General features: G+C 30.0%; 2 protein-coding genes across 3 annotated transcripts in view; one reads left to right on the forward strand and one right to left on the reverse strand.

Moving 5' to 3' along the window:
* Window positions 1-1,390: 1,390 nt before the first annotated feature.
* LOC141460527 (luc7-like protein 3) lies at window positions 1,391-12,815 on the reverse strand. 2 transcript variants are annotated; one of them, XM_074140629.1, is made up of 9 exons: window positions 12,655-12,815; window positions 11,960-12,205; window positions 10,653-10,862; window positions 10,411-10,572; window positions 10,174-10,331; window positions 10,014-10,100; window positions 8,265-8,350; window positions 7,812-7,876; window positions 1,391-2,623 (listed from the first exon to the last, which is right to left on the reverse strand). In XM_074140629.1, the coding sequence occupies exons 1-8, from the start codon at window positions 12,757-12,759 to the stop codon at window positions 7,839-7,841; spliced, it is 1,092 nt and encodes a 363-aa protein (XP_073996730.1). In that variant the 5' UTR covers window positions 12,760-12,815; the 3' UTR covers window positions 1,391-2,623; window positions 7,812-7,838. The 2 variants fall into 2 exon arrangements, with proteins under 2 accessions (XP_073996730.1, XP_073996729.1); XM_074140628.1 differs by having other exon boundaries at window positions 1,391-7,876.
* Window positions 12,816-15,688: 2,873 nt separating this feature from the next.
* The window catches only part of LOC141461195 (uncharacterized), a 54,494-nt gene continuing 50,028 nt past the window's right edge, over window positions 15,689-20,154 (forward strand). Inside the window, exon 1 of the mRNA XM_074141996.1 lies at window positions 15,689-16,156. The gene's annotated coding sequence lies outside the window, so the exon portion shown is untranslated. The remainder of the gene's footprint in view (window positions 16,157-20,154) is intronic.

The raw sequence follows: 20,154 nt of genomic DNA on the forward strand, positions 1-20,154 counted from the left end.
GGTATTTCACAAAGAATAAACATAATAGTCAATTAACTTCTTCTTTTGGATAGCTAATTTGGATTGGAATTAAGAACTTCCATTACCAGAATGGTAGTTCATCAACATCGGGAAAAATTACTGCTATAACTGCCTTGATTTCTAAAGAAAATGATACCCTACACCTCCTCCAAAGTTTCTGAATACTTTTCTGCTCATGATTAATAAATCTAAAAGGAAATTCGAAAAAAAAAAATCTGTCGACAAAAACAAAATTTACACTTTAGCTCGATGTCCTAGTTATATGATATTAAGTTTGGAAAGCAATAATCAATAGAATAGCAACTATCATGAATTTTGCATCACAGTATGAATAATACACTGAATTATACCTTCCTTATTCTTGATTCAGGAATAAAATTAATACTTTAAAAGTACACTAAAACTAGGTTTTTACAACACTAAATCTAGAATAAAAAATATATTTTAATAAGTTAATTTCACTGTTCCGAAAAAAGGAACGTTGAGCGGCAAGTGCTTAGAAACGAATTAGTGCCGCAGGACAAATTTTCCAAACTTATATACTAACATAAAAGTAAAGTCACCAAGCGCACGAATACGGCATTCTCAAAAATAACATTCCTATTATCTTTTATTCATCCATACCTTAAGACTCTTGATTGTAAAAATGAGAAGTAAATCAAAACAGCAGAAATACTTATGATAAATCGAAGGAAAGCCCAAAAGGTAAAGAATTCAGTAACAGAAGGTTCGAACAACTCGTTCTTCAGATGAATCCTGTTCCTATAAAGGAAACGTTAAGAAGGCAAAGGTGAAAGTTACTCAACTTGAGGAAGTCCATTATGAGAAATAAATTTACTTAAAACTCCTGCTACAAGACAAGACAATATGCTCTATGTCAGGAACTGGGGCCACAACTTCAATTCAGTGATTTTTCAGGAAGACAAAAAATGAAAATTTTAGTTGACTTGCTGTAAATTAAAAGACCCCAACAATCATGTAATGACATGGCGACCTGAAAGCGTTCAGTTCAGTACCTGCGTTATATGGGTCAAAAAATGAGTACATACTTGGATCTAAGTACCCCAAACCATATTTTCAACAACGTTTCTCTTATTGCCATATTATTTGATACAGAATTTATTTAGAATATAGAAAAGGAAATAAATGTGCAAGCGCAATAAAAATGTTGAACGCATAATCATACATACATAACGTTGTTTTATACACAATATATGGAGATATTTTTAACGCCAGAACTTTATAGGCTAGCTTGACTTGTCGGCCTTTGTTTTTAACTCAACGTATTAAATCGTAAAATGCGTAACATTATAGATCTAATATAATAAAATAAATGTAGTGGTAAGGACTACTTAAAAAAAAAAACAAAGCCAAAAACAAATGTTTTAATAATGTACTGTTTTTACTGAAAAAGAGGAACTATTTACATTTCTTTTCTCCTTTCTGAAATGAGTAATTGTGTAAATATACACTTAACATTTGATAGATTAGATTTTTTACACATGATATTTATAATTGAAATGGAAAATAAAAATTGTGTACCTTTATAAATCAGATGTCTTTTAAGTATTATCACTTCGATATTTTTTTTTTTTTAAATGTAAAAATAAAACAAAAAAAAAGAGAGAGATAATGCTAATAAAAAAAAAATTTGTAATACCTATTATTGTTTTTGCAGATCTCCCGATGAATTGCCTCAAATTTCTTGCCCACAATAAATTGATGGTAACAGGTACAGGAAATGGTACTTAATTCATTTTAACTTATATATTAAAGGAAAATAATAATAATAATAATAGTAATAATAATGGCTGGCGTAAGCGGTTTATTACAATTTTTTGAATAAAGTTTACGATTTAAACCGCATACGATAAAGAAGACAAAAAAAATAAAAAAAATTTTGAGAGTTAATGCATAATGAACAATTCACCTAGCTAGAAAACTGCAAGTACTTGTATTTATATATAAATATATTTTCAATATCATTTTCAAAGACAAACCTAAACTTTTAATAATCCAATTAAGAAAACTTAAAATTGAATTTTACAAACGATAAAAATAACAAAATTATTCCGTTGTACAAATATATGTATGTATATTCAGTTATTTACACAGGGCATAAGTTAGTACATATTTGGTAAGTAAAAGAACAAAGAGGTAAAGGGGAAAAATTGAAAGAATGGCAGTTGTAAAAAAAAAAAGAGAAAAAAAAAAAGCAGTTGGAAACTAAACTGAATTTCCGAAATATGTTCAAGCGAATAAAAACGTTCAGTGACACATTTCGTTGGATAAAATATACCTTGTAAAATCTGGCAGTTGAAGTGAAGTTGGCTGCTGATGTTGAAGTGCAGAGAATCCAAGTCATTCTGAGTGATGGGTAGTTTAAACCTTATTCTTATAATTTGTTTGTTTTGGTTTTAGTTTTTGTTTATTTTGAACCCACCTCATCGTTTCGGTTGAGAAGAGTTTTTTTTTATTTTTTTTTTTGAAGTCATTGATCCTCCTGCCACAGTTGTGTACAAACAAAAATTGGTCTTTGGATTTTCCGCCACAAGCAAGTTTTCCAACAAATCTCTTCTGATGACTGACTACACTTTTCTATCTGAAAACACCAACCCAAACAAAAAAATACCATACAGTTGATAAAAGTGATTAACATGAATTTAAATATACAAATTAAATTACATACAAATATAGGAGAAATTAGCCGTTCACTATCAAAAATCGTACACCAATTCATGTAGTGATAGTGTACGGATAATTTAATATTTGATGAAAAATTCAATTCACATTAGATATTATTTATTTTTGTTTGGGCATAATTAATCAAATACCTGGACCCGTCTCCACACTTGGCCCGCCTCTCTTGTTTCATGTGCGCGTCTAACTACGAACCACCTGATCTAATTTACTGGATAGTGCCAAATTAATATTAATGTTTAACCAAATCAAAATGGATACGGGGAAAAAAAACCAAGTAAACAAAATGAAAAATTAATGTTTTTTGTAGAAGTGTTTAAGAACATTTGATTTTTTTAAATAATTAAAATGAAACCACTTTTGATTTTTTTTTATTATTAGAGGTGAAGAAAAATCAGGGTCTCTTTTAAGATACAAAACCTCAGATTAGAGCCAGAAAATCTGACTGACCCTTCTTTTGTCCGGGGACCGTCCGAGAACCGTTCTAAGTTTAAAGTAATAACTATATTATTTTTAAATATGCTAATTATAACGTGTAATGTTTATATTAATGTTTCTGTTGTTTATATTAACTTAAAGAGATCATGTGGTTTACATTATGTAGTATGCATATTCCCAGAAACATCATGTTCTTATATTATGTTGTTTACATATTCTCAGAAACATCATGCACTTTACATTATGTTGTTTACATATTCTCAGAAACATCACGTTCTTTATATTATGTTGTATATGTACATATTCTCAGAAACATCATACACTTTACATTATGTCGTATGCATATTCTCCGAAACAATCTCATTAGTGCTGTAAACTAAATACAATACTAGTTAAATTGAAATGTACAAATTCTTCGTATTGACACCCACTGGAAATTAAATTGGATGTTTTGGTAATTATTCTTTACTATATTAAGTAAAGGTCTTTAAACACACCAAAAGGCAATTTAAAAAAACAAACAAAACAAAACTTTCGGTATAAGGGCTTCAAAATTAGTTTTTCCGATGTAACCCAATTTCGAAATTTTAAGATCGCAATATTTCCTTTAAAGGTGTGAAGAAAGTGATCAGTTAAATCTGTTAATTATTAACAGTAAAACTATGAAGTACGTTAAGTTCAAATTTAAATTAGATTAAAAATAATATAAATTGAGTTTTGATAAGTACTATCCCGCTAAAAGTTAAAGAATGGGTATTTCATTTTAATTATTTCTACCATCTTAAACATTAAATGTCTATTTTGGAATCCTTGGTCTTTTAATAAAATGGGCTAACATATAAATTTTACTCTACAAGTAATTTCTAAAGAGGTAATACTATCCTTATTAGAAATACCTGTAAAGCTCCATGTGTTTCTTACATGAATAGACACTCTCCCAGTTGACACTATCCTACTTCAAAGTAACAAAAAAAAAAAAAGAAAAAAAAAGAAATATAAACATAAATGTAAGATAATATTAAGCACCAACAGTGAGGGTGTCTTAGTTAATGTGAAACGAAAACGTTTCTTTTTTTTACTCTTAAACCCACTCTTAAAGCCAAAATCATCATAAATTTGAAATATTTTTATCTCACCTTAAACAGAAAAAAAGAAAGAAAAAAAAATCTTTAGTTCGTTACAATAAATACCTGAGAAATTGGATACCACAGAGTAAATTGACGGCTGTCGTGCGAGAGTTAGTGGGCCTGGCCTTATTGAAGCCCAACACAGAGGCACTGCAGTATTCTGCATACTGCGACGACATTGCATTAGAGAAAGATAGATAAAAACACCACTAATTTGTCTTCTATTATCAATTTTTTTTCCTTTAATTTATTTAGAATACACTCTTTTCTTAGAATCCTTTTTTTCTCACTCTCTCAAAACAAATAAAGTTAGAGAAGAAAGCACACGTCAAAAATATACTTCGACTGAATCAAAGAAATTAAACATTGATGGAAAAATATTCTTAAACACTAAAAATTCAAAGCCAAATCTAACTGTAGCCGTGTTTTTTCATAACAAAAATTTCTTAACAGAATCTACCTATTCTAAGCCAAATCACTACCCACAAAAAATTATACTTAAAAATTTTCCCAAATCTGAACAAATTAAAGTAAAATCTTTGTGTATGAAGAGTTTTTGAGATATCTGGGCTGATTAATTTACTATTTATTTCAACGTTTCGATATATAAATCACCATCAGGGCTTACTAATTACATTGTGAGAGACAGGAATGTAATGTACTAAAAAATAAATAAAATAAATTTAGTTTTAACATGTGACTATCTAATATCTAAACGTAATAAGAGTGAAACCACACTAGGGCCAATACATAAATAATTTTTTTTAAAAAAATCTCTAAAAATCATAATTTTAATAAAGTGATGCAGCTAGTTAGAGTTTATTAAAAAACTAATTTGGATATAGCACAATATAACCCAACAATGGCATTCTTATTAAAACGAACTAATTAACAGTTTATCTTTAAAACAAAAATTTAAGTACTGTACAATTAGATTGCACTTAATTTTGTCGATTAGTATAACATTTCCGTATCTTACACAATATAATTATTAGATATTCTTAAGGCCATGATTAAGAAAAAAATACATATCGTAACAAGTAGTAAATTGTTCAGATCTGTTCCTAATCATTCTTCACATCACTGGCCAAAACTGGACATAAAATATATTTGTAATGTGATATTCGATTACATTTTTTTTTTTAACTCTTTAAGAATACAATCTCAGTGTTTCTCACACTATCAACTATGGGCCTCTTGGTGACTTAGATATGTTTATTATGCAAATTTTTGACATACAGGAAGATCAATGGTCATGAATACTGCCAATTCAAGAAACACCAACTAGGAGTGCAAAATTCACAAACAAAATTTATTCTATTCCAATTACCAATTAAAAAAAAAAAGCAAGAAGAGGCTTGTGAATGTGAAACTCGCTTGACCTTACTTTTACTGCAAACAAAAATGTTAACATCAAATATAAACTATTTGCAATACTCGTATTTAGTTACCATATTAACAGAGAGGAATCGTGCATTAACTGAAATGACTCCTTAGAAAATATAGCTGCCAGCAAAATTATATAGACTAACCAAAATTTCACTACTGATTCACATTTCATTATGTAATAAATGTACATAATATAATAAAATGTAGGTAAAACAGTTGAAGCCAAATTCTTTCACCAAACTGATTAGTAACCTTCAAATGAACGATAAAATCCGAAACAGGTCAGAAATAAAAACTGTACGATATGACGATTAAAATCAGCGACACTGTCTTAACACTGAGAACCTAATATATATACTTCACACTTCTGTTTTGTAATTACATCATTTATTTTATTTTTTAAAGAAAAAATTATAGAAGAAAATAAAGAAAAATTAAATGAATAAGGCAAACCTAATCGATTTAATTTTCATTAACACAAGAATTTTTGTAAAGGGTGATTGAAAATCGAAAAAATGAAAGTTTAGTGAGAATGGAATGAGCAGCTACCCCACACTCTAGAAAGATTTTTTGTTTTTATAATATTTATAATTTGATTTAAAATATAATTACATTGTATTTGTTTGGAGTAATGTATCAATTAATACTGATAGAAATACCATTAGGTATTGAAATTACTGAGATAAGTGATAAGCACTTACTCCAACTTGAGTTAACAAGATGGGCCCTTTTTTGGATAAAGTAAAAATCCACCACGATTATAGATTTTCCTAGTTAATTCGCCAACGAAATATTAAGTGAGTGAATTATTTTTTCAGACTAGTTATAGAGGAAAACTTAATTTACAGTAGATATATTCCTAAAATCTGTCAAAAAAATAACTCAATAAAATAAAAGATGAAGTCTACAATAAAGAAGTGTACAGACTAGTAGATCTTCATAGAATTTTGTACAAAAGCAACATCAACGAGATGTCTAACGTTTATTCAGTAGTCCACAGTTAAAACAAATGAGAAACACTGTTGATTTAGCAGAACAGGAAACATGGAATAAATAAAATTAAAATAAAAGCCTAAAAATTCGGACTAAAGAATGACGGTTACTTGTCAACGTTGATGCGATGAGTTATTGATTAATAATAAGATAATAATCAGTAAAACAACATTAGAACCCTGCCAAACAAAATATAAATAAAATTTAAAAAGTTGGAAAAGGTAAAGGAATACACATCTATAGCTTTAAGAAGAAGAAAAAGTATGCTTCGTATGTGAAATATGATTTTCGTTTACCGATGCAAATATTTGTGATCAGTATATGAAATAAAACAGGGTGTATCTAAAATATATATATTTTTATATAATCAATCTCAAACATTATCTTTTTAAAAATAAAAAGTTGAAAAAAAAGGAGCAGGGGGGAAAATAAAAAAAAAAAAGAACCCAATCTACACCAAGTTTGGGAAAACCTAAACTGTTAACCGCAATGCTTTAAAAAACATTCCATTTAAATTAAATGTAGTATTCTGCAATAGTTATAGAAAGTAATTAAACATGGCTGCAGGGATACATTATGGGATTATTACCACTCACCTTGCAGAGATCCACCTGTAAAACAATCAGCACTAGCCATGATTAATTTTTTTTTTTTTTAATACCTTGAACACACTTCTTTTTTTGCATACAGATTTTTTTTTTTTTACAAATAAACCACTTTTACATATTTTTATAACTTTTACAACGAACTATTTTTAATGTTGTCCTAAAATAACGAAAATTACAGGGCAACTAAGGTAAATGAACATTTAGAAGCAAAATTAAATTAATCATTACCTAGGGTAAATCAATTTGTCATGATTGATCTGAGAGATTGCAAAAATGGACGTTTAAATTTACCAAAGATTGATTAACTGTCCGAAGCGTTTGATTTTATAGTTTTAGAATTTTAAGCATTTTTTTTTTTTTTTCTAGGAACAATAGGTGTAGTATTCTTATCGAATCTCATTTATCTAATGAGTCTTTTTTCAATTTTCAAATATAATATGACAAAGTGATATTTGTATTTTTTTTTTTTTAAATTAGTAGCAATAGAAGTTTGTGTGACGAGGTATGGCCAGTGTACAAGTTTGTTCGCACTTACCTGTTTAAATCCATAAACTGACCAGCACTAATCTCTCCGTCTTCTGTGCGATTCCCTGCTTCTATCTATAAAATAAAATTAATAATTAAACAAGCATTCATATTCGAAATAAAATTGAAAATTAACAATTTTTGCTTGTTAGCTACAGTAACAGTTTAAGATTTTTAAATTTACAAATACATTCTTTTTGAAACAAAAAAAACTTTTAAGTACACTCATATATGATAAAAAAAAAAGGTTTGCAGCATTAACTAAAACTGGCAGTCCACTTCTTTTTAAGAGAAGCTAAGTATTCATCAATGATAATTGCAAGATTCAAGACAATTTACTGCAGTATATGAAGGACTAACAAACTTCTTTCTATAATCTCATCCAGTTCAATTTCTTAACATAAGACTACATTTAAATCAGAGAGTGTTGCATAATATGACTATCCAAATCATGACTACATACCGCGCCTGTGATGCCTGTCGTCATGTCTTGATTTCTTGTTTCTATCCCTCTCACGTTCTCTTTCTTCTCTCTCATGGGATCTGCGCCTGTATAAATAAAACAATATTTAAAACACAATACATCTGTTGGACAAATAGACATCAAGAATTATTTATTGCCTTCGTCTGGACTCGAAATTACGTTAGTATATTCAGATGTTAAAACTACTTGTAGAGAAGTTTGAACATGGTAATTAAGTGGTTCATATTAACCATTTATAAGAAATAAATAAATTAGAACTCTTATATAAAACTAGAATGTCTTCAATTCCACCAAAACAAAATCAGAAAAGACCCTTCACAAAGAGAGTGTTCTACTACATGACACTGTTAATCACTACTTGATATGAACCGCTTAGTAACCTTCTGGCAATAGTAACTCGCAAGTACTTGGCATAAATTCGTAGTTTCATTGCAACATTTTGAGAAACACTAAACTATGTTCAGAGGGAATAAAGTATAAAATGAAATTAATTGTTAAAAAGCCTCACAGAGTGACGTAACCAAGTATATGATTGTGGCAGTTAAATAAGACTTATTATTAAAACCCAAGATGAAATATCATTTATAAAATGAGAGCTTGATAACCAACATAAACCTTAACTCTAAAATCTTACTAGAATTCTACTTCAAACATTTAAAACATTTTTGATATCTAATATAACTTGTTTTTATTATACTTTTTTTTTATGATTTAAGGCGCGTCAACATCTAAGGTTATTGGCGCCCGGAGCTTTTTTCAGTGCACTGCCGGCCTCCGGACAGTGTTCTCTCGTTACAGACAACACTGTCCATCACCGGACAGTGAGCTGTAAGAAGCTCCTAGGAAGAGAAAATCTAAGGGTCAGCAGCTGAATTCGAACCCGGGACCTCCGCGTGGGAGGCCAGTATGCTAACCTCATAGCTAATCCCTTCCCTTTGTTTTTAATATTGTTATTATTATTATTTTGTTCTTTTTAAAGGTGCTCAACATCTAAGGTCCTTTTTTAATATTGGTAATACTGTAAACTGGACACTGGGACAGATCAGAAATATTTTATAAATTTTGTAATAATATAAAGAAGAGAGAGCAAATAAACTAATTTTACAAACTTTAAATTTTTGTAAAGCTCAATAATCCTTACAAAATTAATTATCACTTAGTAAGGCTTGATTAAATTGGTCCTAATTTTGAGATAGCTGATGATAGTACTTATTTTGAAATGGGGGGAAAAATATGGAAAATCTATTTTTCACTAATGCTTCTGAGAGAAAATACAAAGTGTACTAAGTAGGCTTAATGCAACTGACAGTGTTGATGCTTAACAATAACAAACGAAAGAACATTGTTCAGAGATAGGTAGAGCACTAAATAAAACAGTGATGTTGACGCGCCTTGAATTGAAAAAACAGTGTATTAATATCAACCAGTTTAGTTTTTTTCTTCAAAATTAATATTAGTTATGTGCAGCGAATTTGCATGCATTGATAAGAAAGATTCAGGCAGAGCTTAACGTCCAACTACCAATTAGATGCCGTGGACGGGAGGAGCCGGAAGATCATACTTAACTATAAACAATTTTTTAGAACAAATAAAAAGTAGTCGGACACGAGATTCGAACCGGGGACCTTCAGCTCACAAAGCCAAGCTCTTGACCACTAGACCATCACTCGCCCCGAAAGAAAATGTATACATACTAATTTAAACTCTTTTATAAAATGCAATACTCACTTTAACGGCCTATCATCTCTCTTTCTATCGCGTTCTTTCTCTCTTTCTCTTTCTCTATCACGTTCCCGATCTCTGTCATATTCTCGCCTTAAATGACAGAAACAACAATTATTTAAATGAGAGAAGTAATTAACCCTAAAAACTTCTATAAAAAACTTACACTGAATGCCTATTTTCATCATGACGTCTATCAGAATTGGTATTTCTTTCTCTATCTCTATCACGTCTTCTGTCAGAAACATCATCTCTTCTTGTTCTTTCTTTTCTTTCCTCTTCTCTTCGCCTTTCTTTCTCTTCACGTTCTTTTGCTCTTGCGGCCTAAAAAATTATTATTTCTTTTGAAACTTAACATCTTTTATTCATTACCATAGAAATAATTACCAAAGTGCTTCTATACCATAATTTCATCTAATGAAGATCTAAGTCTGGCATAACCTACATGTTGTTTGCCCATTAAATGATCATCTATTCTAGACTGTGCATCTCCTACAATAAGGAATGCACCACACACTTCACATACTTCCATTTGTTTTTCTTGAGCAGCTGCTAATTCGGCTGTCTGTAAAGTGGACATGAACATTGATTTTTTCAATATTCCAAATCAATTTAAAGAAAGCGTAAGTTTTAAGAATAGCTTACCTGCGACCAAGCACTATTATCATTTTGTTTCTTTAAAGTTTCCCTTTCTTCTTTTAACTGATCACAAAGTTTCATCAAACCTTGCGCCTGTTCTACGTTTCCTTCTATACCCGCAGCTTCCGCTTCATTTACTAATGAATTTATCTTTTCTGATAGTAGTTTAATTTGTTCATCATTTTTTTGGGTTTGAGCAACTGATATTGTTGATGGCTAAAAGAAACGAAAAAAAAAATTATAATCAAACATTCAAAAATCTTCACGATGAGTCTTCCCATTAGGACCTACAGCATTTTGTGCTCATCCGTCAACGGGCGTTCACAAATCGTTCATAATCAGTTATTTTGATAGTCTCTGTTACTACGAAAAATCTCTCAATTCTCCACATAACGATGTTCTTAATTTTAAAAATATCAAAAATTGGTGACAAGTACTAAGTGATAATTTCTAGATTCTCATCGGAATATAAAACATCAAAAACTATCCTAAACCGTCTTAGTGTGATGTTTAAGCAAAATCGTATTTACTGATCTAGTACACGCTAGAAAAAACCTCCACTCCTTTAAATACCCTATAAAATAAACTGCATTGAAACATGATTACCTTCGCCAGGATAAATAACTCTGCCAAATTTTGTGGGCTATAAATAAGTTCGCAAATTTGAACAGTGTACAATGAATAGTACTTAATTATTCTTAAAAATTTTCTAGTTGATAATTTCACTTTTTTTTAAAAATCAGAATGTGATTTAGATATTTGCCTGCAAGAGTGACATATGAAAGAGTAGGAATGGCAAAATACCTGGTATAGATCTCATACTCGACGTCGCCTTCAAGATGCAATAACATATTGTTCATCAATCTAAAAACAGCTTATAAAATTTATTTCGAAATTTGGATTCTTATTGTCTTTCTGATTGCCGAATCTAAAGTTATGAATCAATGAAAAATTCTAAATGTCCCTTGAGAAAGTCCTCCGATTAAGCCTCAAACTACAGCTTCTACAACAGGGTTAGACTTGCACTTACAGATTTATCAATTCGCTTGAAACTTTCTTTTGATAGAGAAATTTTGGGTGATTCTTAGTGTAAAATTATCAGAACCTTTTTTTAAAAAAATGGGAGTGATATACAATCAGCGAAGCAATAGATACATATATATTTATATGGTCAAATTATCTACAAATTTGAAACGTTATTTTCTCAATTTGTTAGAACCTTAACCACTTTTAATCTATAGAAATCACTTTCTCAAGAAAATAACTTATTTTACAAAGAAAAAATTTAACATAATTAATAAAATTCTGCTCACAGGTTCACTTTTGCTCATGAGGGCCAACCTTTGTTTTCCTTTGGTGATTTTTCTTTCAACTTCATTGAGCATACTCTGGGCAAATCGGATGAATTCATCTTCGTAAGTTTGCTTCTTATAACTGTTAGATTTTTCAAATAAAGCTTTTACTTCATCATCATGAACTTTTGGGCAAGTACCAAGATCGGCTCTGGTATTCACAAATAAGTCGTGTGGACAAAATTTCACCATATAATATTTGCAAAACTGAAAAAAAAAATCAAAGGGGAAACATGTAAATGTTAAAGCGATTCATAACCTTAAAAGACATCATGTTCTTATCATAAAATGTAATGCTTGCTTTATTCTAAAAAAAAGCAAAGATTGTGTCAGAACAATAATTAACAAGGTTTGAGCTTCATCATGTAGCACAACCTAAAAAATAGCACAAGAAATCAATATTCTGTTTTCGAAGCCACACTTCAGTGTACTTTAAAAATAAAAAAACAGACACAAACACAAAAGAAGAATCTGACAATCCACTTTATTAAAATTTCGAAAGGTATTGTTTTGTCTCAAAACTGGTTGATTTCTTTTATGGGAATAAATTGCTTCGAAACAATCAACGCAAAAGCACAATGAATGTTAACCTAATCAAACTGCAGCATGCATTAAAAATATTTCTTTCTAAAAAGCAATTAAATTTTTATCTTTACCTCAGGATCTTCCCAATTTAATTCTTTAGTTTTATCTGAAGGAGCTAGATTACGATACCTTCCCATTAATTCATCAAGAAGGGCAGCAGCAGCTTGAACCGCCATATTTTCGATACCTACAACGTTAACCCTAAGAGCTGAACTGCAAAATCAAGAAAAAGTGACGAGGCACGCTAGAGCGCGTCCATATGCCCGGGATATTAAATACTTCCATTTCATTGGTTGAAGGTTTTAGATTGTAACCATTCAATTTAAAAAAATAGTATAAATTAATTTCTGTATAACAATTCCAATAGATATTGATGTTTACTGCAAAAAAAAGATTGTATTTTCATTTTATTTAAATATTCTTTCAGGTTTGTAGGTTCCATCAAACAAAACGTTGATGTAAATTTTCACAATTTCAATAACTCAGATCAAAAATCAAAAACATTAAATTTATTATTTGTCTATTTCTACACGGGTAATTTTAAGCTCAAATAACGTCTCCAATGCTATTAGTACGAAATAACCTTTTTATAGTTACCTATAAAAGAAATTGTACACCCCAGAAAAGATATCTTGTACTATATGTTCAACATAACTTTACGGTACAACAGTACAAGTGCCGAATTTACTGGGGGCATACTTTTTGGCTGCTGAAATTTGCAACTTTAAAAGTATTTTATAGCAATACTGATGCTGAATATATTTTAATATTTCTTAGTACGCAGCAGTGCACAGATATGTAGGTTTTTTTCTTCACACACGCAGTTAATGCATTTTTGTATTAATTTGTGTGGTTCCGCATTCTTAATTCATTAATATTTTGATGCCCAATTATGAATCTAAATAACTGTTTATACCATCTTTAATGCTTACTGTCTAATCGACTTCAATTTAATCAGTGATGAAACTGCATAACAGAAGTTATAGATTTAACCAGGATCCTTCAGAATATTAAAGCTTTCACTTTTTGTGAATTAGGTCACCCATTATTGTTACTTTACCTTTAAAAGGAAGGGAAAATGAAAAATAATAAACTTACTTATTATTTATTAAAAATTTAGTTCTAGAACATTGTAGTTTATCAAACTGCCACTAGGAAGCAGAAAAATACACTTTTAAGAGCTTCATTTGTCAGTTAAAAGTACCTAATAACAAATTCAATATAAATTTTATATAAAAAATATATAATTTTATTTATTTATAATTTTTAATGCCATTTTTAAATACTAGTCATTAGCACTCTACTTTTATGTGGATCCTCTAAGAAGTTAGTCTTGTATACATATTAAGCTAAATGAGTCATTTAAAATATATTCAGAAGATATCCTTTTTTTGCAGTTATTATAATGTTAATATTAGTATATTATAATTACAATATTAGTAGATCGAATAAAAAGCATTTATATTACAAAGTAACAGACAGAAAATAGAAATCACACTATTACTATTTGGCAGAATTATTAAGCAGGTAGTATATTAAATATGAATTCTCTGAGGCAGAAAGTGTAATTTGTCTATTTTTTACAGTCAATATAAGCACAAAATAACGTTTGAATCTCATGCAACTCCTTCCAAGAAATCAAGCGAAAAGTTTGGTACTTCTCTTCACCAAAATAAAATTATTAAGTTGAATTGAATAAATTATTCAAATTTATATCTGCATATATAATGTTGAATAGAGTCAACAGATATGGTCATACAGCTAAAAATAATAACATTGTAGCTGCATTTCATGTTGCATTTTTATCGATTACTAAAACTAATAGACTTCAATACGCTCATTAAAAGGAACTGCATTTAACCCGGAAAATCTATGTTATTAATATTACTTCACTCAGAAAGTATAATAATAACATAAAAAAAAATCGTCAAAAGCTAATAATAATTGTAAGGCCATGCATGCACTCTCAGGAACAGTGCATGCTACCACCTAGCGGCGTTTTTAGAACTATTAGTTTACTAGAAAGTCGCCAGATAGCACAAAAATACACTTTTGAAAGCTTATTTCGGCAAGTTTAATGAGCCAAACTGATAGAATCTGGTTCAGTAAGTCTGTCAATCAATAATATCCTTAATAAAAACTTACGAGTTTAAAAATTTGAGTATAAGGGTTGCTTAAATGATAAAAAAGTACACAAATCAGCAAATATCTAACTCTGAGAAGCAACTGATTTTCATGGTAATTGGATGTGGCAATCCAGTGCACACAATTTAGGTGAGTGATCCCGTTCTCTATATTATATGATTTGCATCAAATTGTTATTATTATTATTTTGGAGCTTCGCCTAAAGTTCCTCGCATATTGTAAACTATTCCCCCGTTTCCTGACATCATGGTACCTCGTTTGTATGCCAATGCTTGGAACTTAATTGGAGTTATATTTGGCTTAATTAATGTCAGTTTGTTTCGCAGATTTCGACCTAACATCATCTCAGCAGGTGACTGTTCACAAAAATATGATTAGGCGTTGCTTAATACGTCATCAAAAATGTATCCAGTATCATTTTTATGTCCTTTCAATGGGTCTAATTCGTCATTAATATGTAAATTGGGCACTTCTCCCTCAGCTAAACCATCTTAGAAAAGTAATGACGTAAGTTGTTTTCTTTGCAAAACTATTTGAATAAGCTTGACGTAAACTAGGGCCTATTGTCAGGTACCGTTATTTTGGGTTTCTAAAGCGTGAGGCAAACGTTTGTAACGACGATAATGTTGTTTAGGCTAAGGGAATTCTCTCGGGATTATTATTAGCCACTTAGTGGTTCCCTACACTTTATATTTCTTTTTAACTGTTTAAAGCTAGACAAATAAAAAAATATACATTCAACTGAAATGGTCGGCAAATCAAAATAACAGCAACATAAACTATCTATGTCGTTCCTTTTTAGGTATCCGAGTATAAAAGCAGAAAGTTGGCAGCAGTATTGAATGGGTTTTTTGAAGTAGGTTAGAATTTTACCGATGAGCTTCTAAACTCAGCTTTTGTTGATGGAAATATCATAATAAGAATGGTTAGGTTTTCAAGTAGTAGGTTATAACCATTCACACATTGTAAACAGTTTCAATTATTGGTTAATAAGTTCCGCGAAACTTTTAGGCCACTGGAAATGCAGATTTAACCTTCCACATATTTATTATAATTGTTACTGTGAGGGTTAAAAATGACATGAAAAAGGAAAATTTGAATTCTAAACTCATCAAATTTTTCGCGGTCAATAACAATTTATGTGATTAAAAATAGGAGATTTTTTTAAGTTTGATCAATTAAAATAAAATTTTAATAACAATAAACAAAACAATACAATGACCAAAAGAAAAAGTTCCTGCGGAGGTGGCAATTGGATGATATGGTGGGGCTACATCTTGTCGCTACATTTCTTCTGCCACAGAAGAAAGTGGTTTGAGTCTGTTTCGGACTATACTGTAAACAACAACTTTCGCATCATCATCTAGCAATTTGTTGAGTCACAACCTGCTTCCAAAATTCTAGCAGTTTATTCCGATTTAAATACAGGTAAGATGAATTATCATATTTCAACTTAATTAATTTATTTTTTATTTTACTTTCTTTTGCTGCTATTAAAAGAAGATTGTACAGATTTTCGAATTTACTTTTTTGTAGTACCTTCAGTCTAAAATTAGTAATTTTTTAACAATGGTCAGGAAAAAACAAAATATCGGTGAGAAACCAATTTTTCAATCCACTCGATGCCACCACATAATCCGGCAATAAGCTTTTAGACCAAATCTATGAAGCTGTTGTGTGTTTCTTTATTAAATTGATTTAGCTTACTCCAATCTTCACGTATTCATTGGTTTCAAATTTAAAATTTCTCTAGTTTTAGAGAAGAAAGGTGATGATAACCTTCCTTCCAAATTATCATACAACTGTAATACACAGGTAGCTTTAAAACTTTTAACACACTAATTAATAGAATTAAAGTAGCATTTAACCACCTTTTCCGAAAAGGTTACCAAAAGAGTTTTATAAATATTTCTAAAACTCTCAAGGGAAATTCCGGAGTTCGTGTAAAAGAAACAAAATTTATAAACATAAATTACCTTTCTGTATAATAACTCATTCTATATCTCAAATATATTACCAAATACCAGTTTAGAATCATTAGTAAACCTTGTAAACAGGAAAAAAATATCCCATTTTAATTAAAATCCAATCTTTTGCAATAGATTTCTCTGCAAAGATGTTGAAGCCATTAAAACATTCAATTTTTCAAGAATCACAGCTCTTCTAATCCAGGGTAATTTTATTTTAACTTACAAATGTAAATACTGATGTGATTAAGGTAGACTTCCCAGTTTAGATTGGTGCAAGGATGAACCTTTTGGTTCAGTTTTTGAGGAAGGAAACTTGTTTCGGGGCGCCAGTCAGCCGAAGCTATCCGAGAACAGTACAATTCTAGCCAGCTCCAAATAAAAATACCCTTAAGAGGTCCTCAGATGGGATAACTTAAAGAAGGGTGGGTCCTTTATTGGAAAAATGTAGGAGAAAATAGGTTAAACTCTCTCTCTTAAATTAAAATGATCAGAAAGAAATTTGTATTTAATGAAAAGAAAAATGAAATAAAAAAAGCGGATATAAACCACAACTCTAAAATTCTTGTACAATACTTACAGTTACATCTAAAATTAGAACAGTTCTAATAAAATATAACCTACTAGTACAGCCTATGCCATCTAGCGGATATACCGGTTACAAGATACGTTTCAAATAACAGCACCTTATAAAAATAGTTAAGGAATCTATGTATTATATAAATTTGACCCTGACACTATTATTTATAATTTAAAACTGGAAAAGAAAATGTTTTACATGATATTGGTGCCATGCCGATGCTTCAGGAAAATATCAATCAATCAATCTTTTTATTGTTTTTAAGATAATATCTTACAACAAGGGTTGAGTCAATTTACAAGATAATAACAGTAATTAAAAAAGACGAAATAATATAATAATAATAATAACAAATAATTATAAAATAAACTTACTCTGTTTGATATGATACAGAATTTACAGTGACTCCCATTAATATTGGGACACCTATTACAAAATGATTTAAAAGGAAAATGAAAACAACAGACAAAAGTTTGGAATTTTTTTTTTTTTAATAACATTAGCAACATCTGTGGAAATTATATATAAGTATAAATCGATGAAATTCCAAACTGTTAGGTAGCACTTTTTGAAAAAGTGTAAAATAAGGCTCTCAAAAATATTGGGACACCAGAAGTGCTAGAGTTTAAATGTTCAATATTTAAAATCTCCTACTATTTAATATTTGGTTGGTAATAATTTAATAATTGCTTTTTGACTTACAATAGCCCTCAAACGATCAGGCATGGGTGAAACAAGTTTTTGGTTAATTCAGGTGGTGTTTTTTTCCCATTCTTCCAGGAAACATCGTTTTAATTCATTTTTGTTAGATATTACTCGTTTACTTAAAGCACTGGCTAAATATTGCCATAAATGTTCAATGGGATTAGGATCTGGTGACTGCGGAGAGGTTTGGAATACTTTTGGGCAATTATATAACAGTCACTGGCGTATCACCCAAGCCGTAGGTTTGGGGTCGTTCTCTTGGTAGAATTTAGAAGACCCTAAAATACCAAATGTTTGGGCACCTTTTTCAAATTATATTTTAATATATTACTATAAACCATTTTGTGCATCATTCCATCAATAAACACTAATTCTCCAAATCCTGATGCGGACATCCAGCTCCAAACCAGAACTGACCCACCACCACCCGGAGGTGCAGCTTTAAAACCCTTTAAAGTTGGCTGTAAATTCTTCTTTTCGAGTTCAGCATTCGCTTTCCTCCAGACCATAACCCTTCCATCTGACTGGTAAACATTAAATTTTGATTCATCGCTAGAGTATATCATTCCAAAAGTCACTATTTACATTGGAATATTTTTCGGCAAATTTCACTCTCTTAACACGATTTATCTTACTGACAAAAGGATTCTTCCAGGCTACTCTACCATGATAGTCGAGTTTTCTTAGCACTCTCCGAACTGTTTCTGCTCCTTTTTTGCTCTCTGAACATGTCAAAAATTTCACATTGAAGTTTTGGAGCACTAAGTCGGTGATCTTTTTTAATTCTTTTAATATATAACGTTGCTCTCTCTCAGAGAGCAGTCGAGGACGGCCTTTTTGTGGGGTTGAAACAATTCTTTTTCTTTTTGGAAACGCTGAATGATGTTCCACACAGTAGATGTTTTAGGTCCGATCAGTTTTTCTGTCTCTCTAACACTTTTTATTGTCTTTGTGCAAAGAAGTTATAATATTTCTTTGTTCAATCGTTGTATTTGTATTTTTGCGCGACATGTTATACCTGGCTTGATTTATATAAACTAATTTAATTATTAATTTCATATTGAATATATGCTTAAGGTATATATTTACAAATTGTATAAATATTCGGGCAAAACCTTGGACAAACTATAAATTATAATAGTGTCCCAATATTTATGAGAGGTAGAATTTGCTCTTATTATTATATATATTTTTTTTAATCTACCAAAACATTTTTATGTACTTATTTAAATAGTTTTTATTTAATTAATAGTAATTATAAAATGAAATGAATTTATAAAAATTTGAATAAATGGGTGCCACTTTTAATTTTCGTCAATTTTTAACTTCTGTATGTACTGTCCCAATATTAATGGGAGTCACTGTAAATAAATAGTAGTAATAATAATAGATAAACATAAATGGTAGTTAATAATAACTAAACCCAATCATTTACCTCGAAACAAAACAAAATGGCGAGAAAAACGGATATAAAATAAATCAGATTGAACTGCTACTAACTTTCCAAAAAGATTTTTAACTTTAAAGATTTCTGCACGTATAGAAAGATGTTATTCAATTTACTATAAGAATCTATTGTCAATAAGTTTAACATTGTATCATCGCCCATGGGGTAAAAAATATAGTTTGAAAGATACATTTGCCTAAAACAATTCAACATAGGGCATGATAAAAGGAAGTGTAATATATTATCGCTTTCAAATGCACATAAGTTACATTGTTGCTCAGGATTAAATCTATATGAAACCTTATTGAGGAATACTTCAGAAAAATATATCTTGATAAAAAGCAAGGATGATGAGCAAAAAAGTGTAGACTGTATAAGAGTCTTTTAACATAGTAAGCTTCACTTAGTTCTATTTTATACGTATTTTAACCTTCTTTCAGCGAAATTCATTTTATGTGATATTACAAGGGAGAGATATCTTTGTTTTTATAATATTCACATTCATTTTACATATCCCTTTTACATGAGATTGTTTACATTAAAATTGATTCGAAGGGTCTACGAGGTCTGTAAATTAAGTAATAAGACTGATTTTGTTATTCAAAAAGAATTACAATTCTATATTGTCATCTTCAAAATAACTTCCTTCTGAAGCCACATAGCGCTGGAGACGTTTCTTCCACTCCTCATTGGCAGTGCTCGAACTTCGATACTGGAATTGTCTTCA

Source organism: Rhodnius prolixus, unplaced genomic scaffold (genome assembly GCF_049639745.1).
Source record: "Rhodnius prolixus isolate KJV_2025 unplaced genomic scaffold, Rpr scaffold_6, whole genome shotgun sequence".
NCBI classification, from domain to species: domain Eukaryota; kingdom Metazoa; phylum Arthropoda; class Insecta; order Hemiptera; family Reduviidae; genus Rhodnius; species Rhodnius prolixus.